The following is an 18,799-nucleotide window of genomic DNA, read 5'->3' as shown; positions in this document are numbered from 1 at the left end:
AAGAACAATTTAATGGGTTGATAGTATTTTGATGTTTTTGATGGTTATGTTCAAGATTTCTAGTGACAGTTGATTATCAGTTTACTGTGACATTCTTCACTATAAAATTTCTCTTTTTGTTTATGTATCGGCTTATACACATTTTTAATACTTGTTTATTGCTAATCCTCATAAGTGGAAGTGTTTCCAACCAACTGTGTTGATGACTGACTGTGATGGAGACAGATGTGTATATGTCTCATATATGTAATATTCCTATATGGACAGTTGGTATGGGAAAAAAACGCCCCTATGTTTAGGAATCATGCGCGTAGCATTCTTTGTCCCTGTGACGCGAGCACCATCTAGCGGTCATATACGACAACTGGACGTCGGCCATATTGTTCACACGTTTTTCCTAAACAAACTAGGGTGATCATAGCACCATATATTTGTCCTTCATATTATAATTTAAAGAATTACTGAAAGATAAGGTGAGCTGCGCTATAGTGAACACTATTCATAGGACAGATAAATACCTAAAAAATGGATCGTGGGGTGCGTGAAATTTCTATCGACTATCCGACCGCTCATATATATTAAATGCTATTTAACATTACACCAAATTTCAAAAGTCTAGATTGATGGAAAGAAGTTTGAAGGATAGTACCAAGGACTAATTACCCATATTGCTTTTTTTACATGAATATAATAGAGGACATTCAGGGTTTTTCGCATAGGTCTCTGGAAATATCGTAATGTCAAATATGATCTGAGATCCTGGATCTAAATCTCTGAGAAAACTCTCAATTACTCATAGGGACGCAAGATATAAATTAGTTAAATCCTGATTCCAGACGAACACCAGGAAAGAAGAACACTATGGGGCCGCATTCACAACAACTGGAATACAAACCTTGCCAAACACTATCACACGTTCCCCTGGCAGCACTTTCACTTACACACAGCTTCTAAGCTCTTGTAATTCTTCAAGGCTTCTTTGGTCGTGAAGTTCGTGCGGAAAACTAGGTACTCCAGTATGTCTAATTCTGTCACGCGTGGCCACTGGTCTTATTATCTTCATCAATATCTTCGTACCGCTGCTCAAAAGGGTCACAACCACACTCCTAGGCTGTCAATTTCTCACTATATCCCCTCAAAAAAGCCATACTTCATCAAACAATAATCACTAGCAATGCTCTCTCTACGAAACGCACCAAGAACATGGCTGATGCCTTGTTGACTTGACTGCTCAATAGATGGCGCTCGCGTCGCGGCGCCCTGCCGAGGCCTCGTGCACCTGAAGGGTATATTAGTTTTAAATATATGGATTTATATCAATATTATCACAACATTTATACTTAAATTCGCCTCTTCGTTTTCTTTGTGTAGTATAGAGACATCGATTCAAACCGTAGTTTCTATATCTTTTTGAGGTAACACAAGATTTATTTTGTTTGAAAACCCATATTTATCACAAAATTAGGAAATGTATTTGAAGAAATTTTTCCACACTTCATTTTTATTAAAATCGAGTATACTTGTCGTGTATACTGGGTCCCCAGCCCTGTCCCATACTTTTCCAGGTTTCAGTTGAGGGTTTTAAGTCCCTCTTGCAACCATTCCTTTCACTATTTTCCATTTTCCTTGATTCACTTTCTTGTCTCCGGTCCTCTTTTTTTTGTTTTTCTCCAACGATTTATAAAAAGTTTTTTGGTTTTATTTACATTTGAGTTAATTTTGGAAATATAGGAAAAAATAAAAAAATAAACAGTTTATTGAGACATATGTATTTATTGAATAAATCTTTATATTTTAAAATAATAATTATCTGAAAATGTGGATTAGTTAGAAATTTTATTTCAGATAATACATAATTTTTTTTAAACAAACGATAATTCTGTACTTATATCAACTATAAAACTACCTTTATTACAATTTTATATACAACTAATTTACGAGATTGTTATCTACGTAAATACACACATATTGCTCGTAGATTGACATCAAAAGCAATGTATACTGAATGTTCCATAAATATTTCATACATAATATTCCATAATTTTATTAATATCAAAACCGTTCACTTTAAACTATAATAAACCCAATTTATAAAGGCGGTTATCGAATAATTTGATCAGATAGTATTTGGTATAGGAAATTTATAACAAAAAAAATTATCCAGATATATGTCAAAATATCATTAAAAATGTTATTTCCCTGATTACATTCCTTTGAAATTCGAAATTGAGATTTACTTCCTAACCAACAACAACAATTATTAGCTCCCTTTTTGTATAAAATATTATTTTTTATCATATTATCAATGAAAATCTACTAGAAAACAAAAATACATTCCCTAATAACATTCTTTTTATTTTAATGATTGAAGTGCTCCGTTAGAAGTTTATATGACATTACCATTGCTGTAGATGTCAAAACAGTTCTTATAGCAACAGTAGCTCTATAGTAGAACTCAATATACCTACTAGAGTTCCTTGGAGCCCTGAAGCTGAAGAACGTGATGTTATTAGGGTCCTGACACTGAAGGACGTGTTGTAGATGTCGAAACATTTCTTAAAGCAGGTCACAATTTACCTACCAGAGTTCATTAGAACCTTGAAACTGGAAAACCAGCTGTATATGTCAGAAACAGCTTTTATAGCAGATGACATTATACCTACTGAAATTCATTGGAGACCTGGAGCTGGAAGACGCACAGTAGATAAGAAAACAGATCATATAGCAGATCACCGAAGGTTGAGTCTTGAAATTGGGAAGCGTGCCGTAGATGTCAAAACAGCACTTATAGCAGAGCACAATACAACTACAGAAGTTCATTAGAGTCTTGGAGCTGGGGGACACGCTGTAGATGTCAGGCCAGTTGAAGATGTACTAGCACTGATAAGGGACATACAAGACCTTAGGGTTGTAGCACAATATCAAGATTTTGTATGCACTAACCAACAGTCTCTTCATAAGCTCTTTTTATACGTAGGTGATTTTCGCTAATAAGAAAGAAAATTCTCTCTTAATAGGTGTATAAACATTAGCCACCTTTTGGCAATTTTATCAAGGGAATAGGAAATAACAGGATACAAATGGTAAATTTACCTTGAAAATAGTTTTTAAATTTTTTGTAATTTGTGCTGCTTGCTGAATTTTTATATTTCACTAGATCTGGGACATTCAGTATACATAATAATCGGTTTTATCTACTAAAACTATACAATAAAATTTAATGTTTGATCCTTGGAATGCGTATATGATATATTAAATTTAGAGATGTTCCTATAAACCAAGAACTTTTCTTTTTTAAATTAATTAACATATGAATATTTTCCCATATTATATAGAAGGGAGTGATTAAATTAAATTAAACACTTAGGTGATAACAAGAGTCCAAGCGATATTTATAATAAATTCTCATTTTTGGTCCATACTATCGTGAGAATTTGAGTAATATACCACCCAGCAGATAAATAAGGACTACAATTAGGTCCTTAAGTAACATTTTCATATGTACCCTGTATAATCGTTAATTGAAATGAAATTCTATCTCAATGAATTTTTTCTTCACTGAATTGTCCAATTAATTAATCAACATTCAATATTAGAATAATTTACTTAAATTTATGACAAATTATGCCTCAAAATTTGTCAAAATAATGACTTGAAAATCGAGACTTACTTTTCGAAAATTAAAAAAAAAAGAAAATTTCTTGGCAACTACTCTCTTTCTCAAAAGGTTATAAATAATTACAGTATAACATTTGGTCCGTATGTGCTACTATTTTTAAAAGTTAATATTGCTTCGAAAAAATTTAAAATATCCAAAAAATCTAATCCTAAAAGGAATAATTTTTTTCAAGTATAAATCGACAAAAAAATAGGGATTCTATGATATATATTATATATAGTACAATGTATAATAGACACTTTTATTAGAGAAAACGTTCAAAGGATTCACTTCGCAGCCATCACTTTTTTATAAGCCACTAAGTATAGGAAAAAAATGTACACACAGTGATGTAAATAATACGCAATACAGGAGAAAAAACATCACCTATTTACATACCTATCATAACAATAAAATAAAAAGAATAATACCTGCATTTTGTAACATTTCCCATAATGCAAATTATTTTCACACACCGTATAAACAAATAGTACAGGATGTCCCGTAATAGCTGCCAATTTATATTAAAATACCAAAGTATTGGGGTATCTGTAAAGTCGTTTATACAATCGCCAAGCGAGGCGTTGGTGTAGAGTGAACTTTCCTCTCAAATGTCACAGTTTGCTTCAAGGGTTTGATGAATTCGAATTTTTCGCTAGTATAGATTGAAGTATCTAAAATTTCCAGTCAAATGTCACTTTTTTCTTTGGAGGCTTTACTGCATTCACAATTACCGCTGGTATAGAGTGAAATATTTGAAACATCCCGTCAAATGTCACAGTTTGATTGGAGGGTTTGATGCGTTCGAATTTGCCGCTAGTATAAAGTGAAGAATCTGAAGTTTCCTGTCACTGTTTACTTGAAGGGTTTGATGCGTTCAAAATTTGCGATGATACAGAGTGAGGTATCCAAAATGTTACTCAAATGTCACAGTTTCTTTTATGGCTTAATGCCTTTAAATCTACGGCTATTGTAAAGTATACGAAATGCCATTGTTTGCTTGGAGGATTATATGCGTTCAAATTTGCCTTTAGTATGTTAGGTTAGTATACAATGGTGTAGATAGAAATTGTATAATTTGATTATAAATTGAGTGATCCAGAAGATGTCGTTCATTTTCAACCATGTATTCCCCTTTGATGTAAATCTTTATTTTCATTAATCTTCCGAGTCGGCATAATACTTGAGCTCAACGTAACCATACACCACAACCGGAAAAAATCAAAAATTGGTTAAAATACACAAAACATAAACTAATATTTTTGTAAAAAATTGTATAGTGACATTATTAAAGGAATTGGAGACCCCAGTTCATTAAAAAAAGTAAATAAACATGTAACGTACTATATAGAAGATTAAAACATTTTCTTAAAATTAGGACATCCTGTATATATGGAATATTATTTTTGGTCGTTGTAAATTCGCTACAGCTGCGTATTGGACGGTATATTAGATATTAGTTGGTAGATATGCATAACATAGATGCTTTGAAAAATTGAATAACATGTACACTTTCAGACAAAATAATTGATCCATCCAAGAAAATTGTTGAAATTTGCTTGTTAACAAATTTTTTATTTCAAAATCGAGTTGAATTTTTAAAAAACTGAATATAAATGTAAAAGTAACAATTCAAACTGTAGTATAGGTGGAAAGGGAAACCAATTAAGGTTAATTACCTCCAATAATCATTATTTTGTACGTTGTTAATTATCTTCATTACTTAATTGTGATTTATAGTTAGTGTAAGTGATAAAAATTAACCTTTGTTCTGCCTACCAGTGGTTTTTCGAATTCTCATATATTTGAATTTTGAAATATTTTTACATATTCTGGTGGTCCTTCGGTTTTTTAATAGTTATAAACCATGACTTGAAAAATTGTACGAGTTTTCAACAATCAATACAATCAACACCGCCAGTTTCCACCACAATACAACATTTTCTACAGAATGAAACAAAGTGGCAAGACACTCAAAACCTTTCGAGATGCTATTGGTTCAACTAGCTAAAGATACTTCTGAAACCATTTTTATCCAAAGGAATCAGTTAACTTGGTGATGACATGGGATGGAATAACTTCTGGAATTCTTACTGAACACACTGTTTACTCTACCAGTACACCAACATTCACAATAACACTGTCTGACGCACGTTTCGATAACCAAGTTATCGTCTTCAGACACTGAACCGCGCGCCAGAAAGTGAAATTGTGAGTGTTGATGTAGTGGTGGAGTGTGTTCAGTATGAATATCACAATAGTTCCATCGGAAGTTGATGTCCTATTAGTAAATTGTTTTGCTTTAGCTGAACGAAGAATATTGAAAATACTTTTGGGAATAAAATATAATTTTTTGAAAAATTAACTGTAGTTTAGTGATATTCCAATTTAGGAATGTAATTAAATCGATTTTACATTCAAAACTCAATTGAGAAGATCAATGTAGAAGAAACATTTCATCCTTTATCTTTTCCAAATCGAATTACTGTAATATGATCGTCTATTTATAAACTCCAAAAAAGCATATGACACTGACCATCGATTATTATTGAAAGCAGAACAATGATATGTAGAGTATTATATCTTCTAGGTATAGATACACAGTTGCTGTAAATCCGAAAAGACTCTCCAAATTATCTAAAACCATTGAATAGATGTATGGCATACATTAATTGCTGATAAAAGCAGTTAATCTGTTATATACGGGGACGTCCACAAAAATAACACTATAAACAATGAGCTTCTATTAACTAATGGACTTAAATGAGGATGCTACCTGTAAATGTAAGACTATGAGTTTATAGCTCAACTAGCACCATCTATACACTCAGAATATAGAGAACAATCAAGTTGATATCGAAAAACTATAAAAATATGGATTGTATAAGAGAGGTGATATACTATGGGATAAAGGAGAGTAAAAAAGTATCTACAACACCATTATAGAGAATATCACGATAAACAGTTTAGAGATGTGAACGGAGAAGATGTTGGAGGTTGAAGAAGTGGATCTTTGACAAAGAACAGCACGAAGATATACGATGGAGATGATCAGAGAGATCATTAAACCCAAATATACACAAATGGTAGTTATAAGATATAAATAACCGATCTAGAATGAATGAATACAGAGAATGGGGAAAAAAAGTTATCCATTGAGTAAAAACTAGTAAAGAAGAAGCTGGATGAATGGAAAAAATGAAGAATCAGAGGAGATAGGACTTGAATGTGCAGAATAGCTGGAGAACAGGCATCATGGTATAACTGATTTATATGCAATAACTCTAATATTTCACTTGTGGTTATCAAGTTACGAAGAGCAAAATACACTTTGTTCACCCTGTGCAAATTGATGTACATCGAATTCAGAACATGTGTTAGATTTTGTATTAATTTATATGTAATTCCAGAAAGAAATTAATAAAAACGATTGTGTTAACTAGCAACATTATAAATTTTTTAATGGACAATTCTGTCGGTAAGTGACAATTAACTGCTTCAAAATAATTAAAAAAATATAATCACGTTATAAATTTGAAAAATATGAATAATTTTTGTAATAAGTTCGATTTTATGGCTCGATTAATAAATTGTTTAAAATTAGTTGATATTTGTCAAATTTTAATGCACCAAATTTGGAGAACCTAAACCGTCGATGTCTCTCTGTGCCCTACTAATTTTACTCTTATCCTTCGGGGTTTCTTGTTCGCCCGTCTCCATGGCGAACATCTTCATTTTTTCTTTAAACGAAAGTTTTTCCGGCACCGCCGCATTAAGATTTTGATCTTTGCGCTGTGCCTGTTCTGCTAATCGTCTCGCCCTTGGGTCTCTGTAAACTTCTTGTGCGCCAATTACACCTGGAGTCGCGTTCGTAATTCCCGATGTAGCGTCGGTGGGCGTCGTGGGAGATGCCAACATTGATTCAGCTTGACGAATGAAGCTCTTAAAATAAAAACAATTATTAATTTCATTAAAATTGTCAAAAGGAACTAGTTACTACTCAAATTAATTCAAGTACTAAATAAATTTAATTATAAACTTTTTGTTGATAATTGAAACTTAGGACTAGGGTTTAGACGTAAATTTGAAGACTAGGTTGCTGGGCCTACCAAAACTATGATGAAGATGGGCTAAAAAATATCTCTCAATGAAATCAAAGGAGGTATATTAATTAGGAAGCATAAAATTCCCCAAAAAAAACGCTTGGAGGAAGAACAGGAAATAATGAAACAGTAACTGGTTTGCACTGGTTTTGTTATAAAAGTAAATCTTTATTATGATAATGATGATAACATCGCTGTTTAAACGATTGAATTTTGAACCATCAGAGAATTGGTTTAATTCACCATACAATCCTGATTTGGTATCTAATAATTTCTTCAGCGGTACGCGGATACAATGAAACAATAACTGACTTATATTGGTTTTGATATAAGAGTAAACAAGAACCTCCCTCTAGCCCATCTTCAAAATTACCAGTGAACTGATACCTCCTAAATTGTAAAATAAAAAAACTAAATGGAAAATCTGCTAGTGATTTATTCTCTAATATTTCCTGGGGAAAACTACGAAATTCCATCCATCTCTTTTGGTGATGTATGTGAAATAAAATAAATGGCTGGCTTGTAACTGGGGATAAGGATATAAGGAAATCAGATCTTACACATCGGAAACTGTTTCTTCATTTGTTTTTTTGGTAAAAAATTGTTGAAATGCATTTTCAAATGTTCTTTAATGTCTCGCTGAAAACCCCATATGGGTGAAACTACTCAATAATCAAATCTCTGATCTTTACAATCAAGGAAAAGACTGGAATGGTAAAATTGCCCTAAATAAAGGTAACTTTCTATATATAATGGAAAAACTAATTCTATTCACCAATGATCCAACATGTTAAAAAAATGTTTTTTCAACAAATCTACATGAAAAGTCATATTTGGTTGAAGAATGTGAAAGAAGTTTTCCTAGTTATTGATATTTCTTTGCTTGGAAATTTTTTCAGATTCGAAAATAATCAGTAGTCACTAGGGACCAAACCTGGAAAATATGGTGGGCTTGGAAATGAATTCATCGTATTTAACCATCATTTGTATAGCGCTTTGTCTCGGCGAGAAGAGAATTTTTTCTTTTTCATATAAGACCATTTCATTCTGGCTTCCTTCTTTAATTGGTACAAGAATATACAGTACTAGTCACTGTTAATGGAGTTTTCCTCTTCCAAATGGTCGACGAACAAAATGTTTTGTAACCGCTTCTTTTGATGCTTGTAACGCCATGTCTTATCTCTGCGTACCAGTCAATGATGGTTGATTTTCAAGGAAAAGTGTTATCATAGTACTTTTCAAGCCTTAACAATTTTTCCAGTAAAAAAAATGCTCGATCATATTAACATGTGATTCATGTCAACCTCATACTGGAGACTTAATTAGAAAAAAATAATAAAATAAAATTATATAACTTACATTGGGATCTTCCCGTATAGTTTCCTCTAACTGTAAAGTGTTAGGAGGTTGTATAGGACTCGCCGAATTAGTAGCAGCAGCAGCAGAAGCATCATTGAAGGATACTCTCTTTGTCGACTCTTTAGTCCTCATTGACATTACAGTGAAACTAGATCCCCTTTCAGGAGGTGGTGGTGCACTATCGACCTCTGGAGGTGAAGGTTGTTGTGTTTGTTGTTGAACATTGTTGGTCATGTTCGGCTTAAGAATCGACGTTGGAGGTAGTTGAGACGGTTCTTGTTTAGTATTGGAGATCAAGGTAGGTGGTGCTGTATTTGTTGGTGGTTGATTTGGGACAGTTTGAGGTGAGCCTTGTGGAGTCGTCAGACTTTCCTAAAAAGACAATCACAAATAGTAAAGAAGTTTTCATAAGGTTTTCACCAATTAATAGAGTGAATTACGTATATATAATTTATCAAGGTTATCTATTGAAATATAATAATACTTTTTGGAAATATCAGACGAGGTCGAATTGACTAATTCCTTTGAAAATAGTGGGATATCCTTTTTTTTTATAGATTTAAAAGAATTCTCGAGGATATATATCTTTTATTCTATCAATTCTAAAAAATGGTGGCTTATGAGATTAAAAACAAAATACTTGGTCAATGATGCACTAATGCTAATGTGGAATCCATTAATGGGAACATTTTTCGTTGAATAATTTAGGAATTATGAGAGAACGAGAGAAGTAGGTAAAACGGATTTGGACCAAAAAGAGGACTTGAGGTTTGAAGATAAAGTAGCCGTTTGCTTCTATGTTTAACAACAAACACTGTAGTACATGATCTCACTAAAGAGGCTATACCAGTAAACTGACAAGCCAGAATAAGTCCAAGCTTTAATTTTTGATCAAATTACACTCCGAAAAAGCCCTCCTTTTCTCTAGATTTTACAGAGAAAGACTAAGGTATGTTGAAACTAACCAATGTTCATAGCAAATTCATTTATAAATGCCATTGTTTTAGAAAATTATACTCAGAAAAACCATTTTTGATCATTTTTTTTTAGAAAAACTAATATTTGATAAATTTAATTGAGGAAGTCATGTTTTTACAAATAGCTCTTAGAAAATCCATTTTTTCACCAACTAATCCTCAGAAATTTAATTTTTTTCACCAAATTTAACTTAGGAAAAGCCGTTTTTTATTAAATTGAACATTTAAAAATCAATATTTGTAGAAATATCCCTTGAAAAATCCATTTTTAGACCGAATTAACTCAGAAGAGCCGTTTTTCACCGAATTGAGCGGAAAGTCAGTTTTTGTCGAATCTATATAGGAAAGCCACTTTTGACAAAGTTGAACTCAAAAAAACATTTTTTTGGCCAAATTTAACATAAAAACCCAATGTTCGTGAAAATTTTACTTCTAAAAATGAATTCTTATGGAATTAAACTTGAAAAAGAAAGAAGGACAAATTTAATAATCAGGGAAGTCATTTTTTCACCAAAATTAATATAGAAAAACCTGATTGTAGAAAATTTATTTATAAAAGCGATTTTTTGATCAAATAAACTTGAAAAAGACAATTTCTGACAAACTTAATTCATTAAAGCCAATTTTCAACCAAATTAAATGCATAAAATTTATTTTTTGACTAAATTAAATTTAATATAGAAAATTCATTGTTTGATCGAAATTTATTAATAAAAGCTATTTTTGATAAACTTAACTAATAAAAGTCAATTTTTGACCAAATTTAACGGAAAAAAGCCAATTTTTGGTTATGTTGAGCTTAAAAAAATGAGTTGATTTTCGACCAGATTAAGTTTTGAAAATGAATTTTATGACCAAAATAAACTCAGATATTTACAAAGGAAAGAACAAAACAAAGGAAACTGAATCTAAATTCTTGGCAAACTGCCATTTTATAAAAAAGAAAATAACATGAAACTGATTTTTTAAATTCCATTATATACCTTCTCCGTATCTTCATCTCCTTCTTCTGCAGCTTCCATAGCTCTTCTTTGGAACTCCCTCTCCAATTGTAACACCCTCAATTGCTCTTCCTGTTGTACCGTCCTGTATGGTAGAGCCGCAAGTTCTCTAATCTGTTGTTCTTGCCACTGCCTGGCCGCTTCTCTGCGAGCTTCTTGTTGTCTTTCTTGCTCTTCTCGTGCCCAAGGATCTCTCGGTGGTTTCGAAGACGAAGGACCAGAAGTAGGATAAAACGCCATCTTTGGCGGATCTTGAGTGCTCGCTTGATAAAGAGGGTGTGTCGTGGAAGGCGGTAGTTCTGGTGGTAAGTCATCCTAAAAAAAATTATGTTATTTCATACATTACCAGTAATGTTGATCAACTTACTTTTCTTAGCGGTTTCGGGGCAACGGGTGGAATTTTAGTGTTATAGCTTGGAGAAAGAGTATTCGGTTGACCATAAGATCCAGGTTGTTGACCATAATGAGGGTTGATACTTAAATTTTGCATACTTTGCGCATTCTGAGACATCATGTGATTGTAATATTGTTGTTGGTGTTGCAATTGTTGCTGTTGTTGTAACTGTTGTTGATTGTAGTATGCATTTTGTTGTTGTTGTTGTTGCGATTGACCGTATTGAACACGATTTTGCCGCCTTCTAACTTCTTCTGACATTTCGACTAATTTTGCTGCACCTCTAAGGTTTCTGTCATCATTGTTGAGTCTATTGTGTGACAACTGATCGTGACTCTAAAAATTTAGATAGGAAACATGAAATTGGAATACTTATGCCTACTAAATGGTTACTCAACAATCTAAATAAAATCTGTACTCATTGGAAATCATAGTAAATTTAATATTAATTCGTCGTTTTATCTATTAATACTTAGGATCTATTCATTTGATACTTGATAGAAACATTCAAATATTCTAAAAAATTTCGCTTCGTGTGGGAAATACCTCATCTTTTTTGTACAAATGAGTCAGCTAATCAATTTTTGACCAAATTGAAGCCAAAAAAGTCTTTTTGAGACAAATTAAACTAAAAATGACATTTTTTGACCAAATTAAATTCAGAATAGTTAATATAAAGAACATTTTTTAACAAATAGACTTTGAAATCTAAACTTGGAAAAGTTATTCTTCACTAAATTAAGGTAGAAGGAGCTAATTTGTGAAAAAAAAATATAATGAAAAGGCCATTTTTGACCAAATTGTATTGAAAATAGTCAATTTTTGGACTAAATTAAACTTGAAAAGCCAAATTAAATTAAGAAAAGAAAGTTCTTGTTCAAATAAGAGATGGAAATGCCAACTGTAGAGCAAACAAACTAAAAAAAAACTCGAATTATCAAGTATAAATGTTGCCTGAGCCATTTATTGTTAAATTTAAACCCCAACAAGCCATTTTTACCAAATTGAACTTATGAAAGCTAATATTTTACTAAATTGAAGTAGAAAAAGGTGATTTTGGAAAAAATTATACTTTAAAAAGACATTGTTGGTGAAGTAAACTTAGAAAAGACATTGTTGACCAAATTAAACTTAAGGAGTCAATTTTTTGGGCAAATTAAACGTGAAAAGTCATTTTTTACAGTTAAGTCTGTTTTGTCTAAATAATACTTGAGAAAGCCAAGTTTTACTGAAGTTAATTCCAGAAAAGTAGTGAAAGCCATATTTTGATCAAATTAAAATTCAAAAAATCATTTTTAGCAAACGAAAAAAGCTATTTTTATCAAATTTAGAGTTGTAAAATCCATTTTTCACCAATTTAATTTGAAAAAGTACTTTTTATCAGACTAACATCTATGAATCTAGCTTTTCACCAAATTATAGTCGGAAAGCCAATTTTTGATAGTAGAAAATACCAACCTTAGACGAAATTAAAATGTGATAAGGCAATTTTTGACCAAATGACACTAGGAAAAGCTAATGCTTAACGAAATTGACATCAAAAAACCAATTCTTATCCAAATTATATTGAGGAATTAGAGCGGAACAGCCAATTTTACCCAAAACTCAGCACGATCAATTTCTGGCCAAATTATGATCAGAATCAACAACTTTCCTCAAATTAGAGTTGCAAAATCTAATTTTTGACCAATTTAACATGAAAAAACCATTTTGGGACTCAAAAACTTCAGACAAATCAATTTTTAGACCAAATTTAACATGAAAATGTTAGTTTTTTACCTGATTAAACTTAAAATACCATTTTTATGCCAATTAAAACTGATCAATGTTAGTCTAAATTGGCCTAGGAAAAATGATGAATTTGGAAAATCCAAATGAGAAAACCACTTTGGAACAAAATAAATTTGATACCAAATTAAAGTCAGAAAGTCAGTTTTTGACCAAACAAAACTTGGAAAAGTAAATTTTTGGACGAATTCAACATAGAAAAGTCATTTCTGATCAATTTAAACTTGAAAAAAACAATTTTAGACCCAATTAAATACAGTAAGTTAATTTTTTACCAAATTGAACTCCTATTAGTTAATTTTTTACCAGAACTAATATCAGAAAAGCCAACTTTTGACCATATTAAATTAAGAATTCTAATTTTTGACAAAATTGGACTCAATCTTTGATCATAATATATCTCAGAAAAGTCAATTTTTCATGAAATGAATTTGAAAAGCTATTTTTGACCAAAATAAAATAGAAATCCAATTTGGACTAAATTTATTTGAAAATACAAATTTCTGAACAAAATAAAACTTTCTAAAGTCAGTTTTTGTTGTATTTTGTTGAAATTTACAAAATTCAGTTTTTGGACAAAATGAAACCTATAAATGTCTATTTTTGATGAAATTGGTTAGAAATGGCTTTTCTAAATACCTAAAACTTAAAAATCCAAATTTTGGACTAAATCAATTTGCAACATGCAATTTTTGAACAAAATAAAACTTGGAAATGTCAGTTTTTGTTGTAATTGGTTAGAAAAGCCACTTTGGACCAAAAGAAAATGTGAAAATCTAAATATTGGACTTAATTAATTTGCAAAATCCAATATTTGAACAAAATAAAATTTGAAAAAGCTCAAATTTAATTTTGTATCATAAAAATATTTGAATTCAACAGCATGAAACTTTGAACTGACATATCAGTCTTCACAAAATACACGAGATCAAATTAATGCCTTCCATTCTTCTTTTACTTTATTTATTGTCTGTGTAAAATTTTTGTTATACATAAAAGACATTTATGGAGCTGTTACCTGTCTCAGTTGGGGTAAGTCTAGTTGTTTCCCGTCTCTAATATTTCCGCTGCTAGCATATCTGGTCAGTTCGGGATGTTGTTGTGCGTGTTGTTTGAGTAGATCTTCGCTTTTTGACGATCTCATTTCGTTATATCGAGATAAGTCACTATTTTGTATCTGCGCCTCAGAAATTCGTATATTACCTTGACTCGGATACCTAAAAAATTGTTTAAAAAATATCATATCACAAATTAAAAAATTTATTTATATTTGTACCTCATCATCTCGTCGTGTCTGGAATTTTGGGACTGTCTAATAACATCTTCTCGAAGCAATCCACCACCGTTATATCTCATTTCTGGTCCTCTTTCATCGTGTCTTATATTCGGGTGTAAGTTGTTGGGGTATCCCTGCATGGAACTATGCGTGGGACTAGGAAACGATTGATTCTGTCCGGAATAGGGATTATTATAAGGCACCTTGATCTCTTCGGGATTAGGATAATTGTTTTTAGGATAAGTTGGGTAATAATTTTGACCGTACTGGACATTGGGATACGATCCTGTACGAGAAGACTCTTCGTTCTGTAGTCTATAAATATTCGGAGGGTTTTTCAGATTTGGTATCGACTGGTGAAGATTATTTGGACGTGGATTATTTACCGATGAGGATGGGGGGTAATACGCCGAAGAAGGTCGTTGAGAATTAGCTATCGATGAATGAAGTGAGTTCTGAGAACTTCGAAGAGCCGACGTTCTGGAAATGAATCGAAATTTAAAAAATTATTATTTATAAATCGATTTTTCTTACCTATCTCCTAATTGTTGAGGACTGGGAATTTTATTCCTGTAAACACTCAAATTTTGATAAAACCCTCCATCCTGTTGGTGTAAATTGTGTGTTGATCTACTTCTTATCGAAGAACCGTTTTGATTGTTGATACTATTATTCGAAGAAGTACGGCTGTAAACGTCACCAGTAGGAGCGGGATTGGATCTAGTTGATTGCTGATCGTTAACGATAGGAGAATGGATTTGGTGAAGGGCGGGAACTGATTTTGAAGAAGGAATAGAACGTTCCGAATCTACCCTAGACGGTAGATCGCGTTCCGACATCCGTCTCGGACCTAATTAGCAATAAACAATATTAGTTTCAACTCAATAAAATAATTTCAATATATTTGCGTTCTGATAGATAAAAAAGGGATAATTTAAAAACAAATTATAATTTAAACAAAGCTGATTAAAAGTCTCCATGACCTCGACACTCCAAAGTCCCGCAATCCCTTCAAAACTACCCCTGAAGTAAGCGAAGATATCCTGGAAGGAAGGGGATTGGTTGGTTTCAGTCAATTGTTATGAAACTTGGAGCAATGATAGTTTGCAGCAAGCTAATTAAAAGTCTTACTGGGTCGTAAATATGGTAGATAAGTTACATAAGTAATTCTATGTACTTGAAAATTGTTGAATGAAGAGTAGGGTTTTGGGGTTCGTGACCATTGAGATATTTAATCAGCTAGTTTCAAACTATCATTGAGCCAAGTTTCAGAGAAATAAGCCGAAACGGAATTTTCATTAGGATTAAACGGATTTTTTTGTTCAGGCTGTTTTATCGATTAATATAAATATTAATTGAAACAATGTATACAGATCTATTCAAAACGTGTGAGATTCACCATAACATAGAAAACAGCTATTTTTACCAATTACAAATGATCAATTTTAGACTAAATAGAAGTAGGAAAACTGATGGATTTGGAAAATTCAATATTTGACAAAATTCAAAGAAAAGTCAGCAAATTCAATTTGATATCAAATTAAAGTCAGAAAGTCAATTTTTGACCAAACAAAACTTGGAAAAGTAAATTTTTGGACGAATTCAACATAGAAAAGTCATTTCTGATCAATTTAAACTTGAAAAAACCAATTTTAGACCCAATTAAATACAGAAAGTTAATTTTTTACCAGAATTAATAACAGAAAACCCAATTTTTGATCATATTAAATTCTATTCTATTTTTTTGACAAAATTGAACTCATAGAAGCCAATTTTTGATCATAATAAAACTCAGAAGAGTATGCCCAATTCCCTTTCTTCCAGGGTAACTTTGTATATTTAAGGGGTAGTTGTGACGGGGTTAAGGGGTTGAGAGGTTTTGGTGACATTGAATCATTGCATGTGTATCATCAGATAAAATATTTAATTGAAAACGAATGTTTGATATTTTGCATGACGCATATTTGAATATTAGACATGGTGGTAAATATCGTATACATAGTGAATGTAAGCAAAAGTACAAAAATGTGTAGGGAGTCAAAAAAAATCTGTCAAAAAAGGGTTTGTGGTTAAATCGATGGTTTCTTCATTAATGAACAGCCGTTGTTAAGTGGACATAATTGACATCCCATCCGGATGGAAAAATGGATAAATTTATGATGGTGTATCAGGACCACTTAACTAAGTTTGATCAAATATGTTCGTTGTAATCAAAATGGGCGGAGAACGTTGCTAAGAATCTGATAAGGCAAATTTTTGTATTTTTGGCGCCTTTTCTATATCACAATCCAACAACGACTGGAGTTCGCGAACCGTGTCATTAAAGACTTATGGTCCATGTGAAGTAGCTTCAAAATAGTGCATTGCAAACCGTGTCAGAGCCAATCACAAGGCAGAATGGACAGGGCGAGTCAGGATATACAAAATATGCTAATGACGTGGATGGATGATGAAAACTTCAGGCAATTGTCAGACGGTTTGAGAGTTGTTTAGTTAATGAAAAATGGGGCTTATTTACATCAGCTTTTCCAAAAGAAACTATCGGAATTCTACAAACCGAAAAAGAGCTGGAGAAAGTCGTCGGAGAGTTTCGTGGAAGGAAAACAACTACAGGAAAAATAAAACGAAGACCAGTCTACGGATAGCCACCAGGAATTTACTGAAGCTAAAGATGATAGCATAAAAAATATTATAGAAACTTCAGGAACTCAGACCAAAAGTGCAGAAGGTTATGAGAACACCGAGAATATAATCTGTGAACTTTGTACCAAAAGAATATACAGTCAAACACACTAAATGAAAAAATAAATATAGAAAGCCAAGATGAAAGCTTTTTCTTATATCAAAGTTTCCTCCATGTTTTATCGGAGATACAGTGAAGCTACCAGAAGTTGATCGAAGGGGAGGTGATTTTAGAAACATTATCATATCAGTTATAGAGAAAATCGACAGCGATTTTTATAATCTAGCAAACAAGAGAGGATTTATCGAGGAAATGTTTTCCAGGAACCAGTTTTCTGTGTGTAAAGACAAACTTATAGATATGAAAACTGCGTCACCAGAAAAAAAAAGTTTACGAGAACTTGCCGACGAACAGTCAGGAGGTCAGGGATTTGAAAGATATAACAGTAAAACTAAATGCATGACCAAAAAATGTAAATGTGAAGCTATCAGGAAGCAGAAAACGAATAGATTATATTTTTTATAATATCCTTTATTATAGCAAGGTACAGATTTAGTGTTCGAACTTTTATTCGTGAAACATGTTCAATTTCAGTTATATTTCCTACTTTACTCATATTTCTTGGGTATTCTGCAAGTTTACTAGGGTAAACCTAGGTTTGACCGTACCACACACACTCTACGGCTGGACCACAGTATGGCTAGATTAATAATTTCCTCCATTTTTTGATAATAACTGACAGTTTGACATTGTCAATGAAATAATAATATATATGATGGTATAGAAACCGGTCAAAGCAACTCAAAATATTTATTCTATAAGGGATGAAAGTATATTGACTTGTCTCCAACTTAATCACCAAATGTAGCTTGTAGCTTAAATAACTAAACTCATGAGTAAAAAAATCGACTCAAGTCGCACGCTCGCTGAAAAAAGTCCCCAGTGAAAAGTCTGTAGCTTCCATTCTTTTTTTGATTTTAGCATCTCAAAACCATTAGTCGTAACTTTATAATGAATGGGCAATGTTATTATTGAGTTATTTTTTTGGCAAAGAAAAAATATCAAATGAATAACAATGAAAAAGGGTTATCATTTACAGTAAAGAAAATACAAGCTTAAATTCGTCAAAATATTTAGTATTCCCTTCCCCGGTCCTGATAACAGCTTCCAATCTTTTTTTCATGGATCGAATGAGTTTCTTTATTCGATCTTGTTCGATGCTATCCCATTCTTCAGTAAACGCCGTTTTGAAGTCCCATATCGGAACTGTTTCAATTTCTAGCCCGAACTGTTCATCCAATAAATATTCGAAAAGATTCAAATCCGGGTTACACGCTGGCCAAAATACTTTCGTACGTAATGTGCAAATTGATGTAGGGAACGACGTGAGCCCCTATTATTTCTTCTATGTATCCATTCTCCGTTAATATTCCATTCCGCCGCCAGTTTTAATAAAAACCAACTCGGAAATGCCCATCCAGAAACCTCCTCTAAAGGTCACGTTTACTTTTATGCAATACTGCGCGAATCTTTCTCCAGGTCTTCTGTAGATTCGTCTTT

At 32.2% G+C, this 18,799-nt stretch overlaps 1 protein-coding gene across 5 annotated transcripts in view; it reads right to left on the bottom strand.

Moving 5' to 3' along the window:
- Positions 1 to 1,753: 1,753 nt before the first annotated feature.
- LOC130440844 (afadin) overlaps positions 1,754 to 18,799 on the bottom strand; it is a 204,712-nt gene continuing 187,666 nt past the window's right edge. For all 5 annotated transcript variants that reach the window (XM_056774210.1, XM_056774211.1, XM_056774212.1 and 2 more), the window contains 7 exons: positions 15,091 to 15,406; positions 14,557 to 15,036; positions 14,299 to 14,497; positions 11,466 to 11,828; positions 11,081 to 11,413; positions 9,121 to 9,492; positions 1,754 to 7,600 (listed from right to left, as the gene is read on the bottom strand). In XM_056774210.1, coding sequence (XP_056630188.1) covers positions 7,280 to 7,600; positions 9,121 to 9,492; positions 11,081 to 11,413; positions 11,466 to 11,828; positions 14,299 to 14,497; positions 14,557 to 15,036; positions 15,091 to 15,406 — 2,384 coding nt within the window. In that variant the 3' untranslated portion in view covers positions 1,754 to 7,279. The remainder of the gene's footprint in view (positions 7,601 to 9,120; positions 9,493 to 11,080; positions 11,414 to 11,465; positions 11,829 to 14,298; positions 14,498 to 14,556; positions 15,037 to 15,090; positions 15,407 to 18,799) is intronic.

Source organism: Diorhabda sublineata, chromosome 2 (assembly GCF_026230105.1).
Source record: "Diorhabda sublineata isolate icDioSubl1.1 chromosome 2, icDioSubl1.1, whole genome shotgun sequence".
Classification (NCBI taxonomy): Eukaryota; Metazoa; Arthropoda; class Insecta; order Coleoptera; family Chrysomelidae; genus Diorhabda; species Diorhabda sublineata.
Note: the sequence above shows the minus strand (reverse complement) of the source record. Positions and strands in the feature narration are given on the sequence as shown.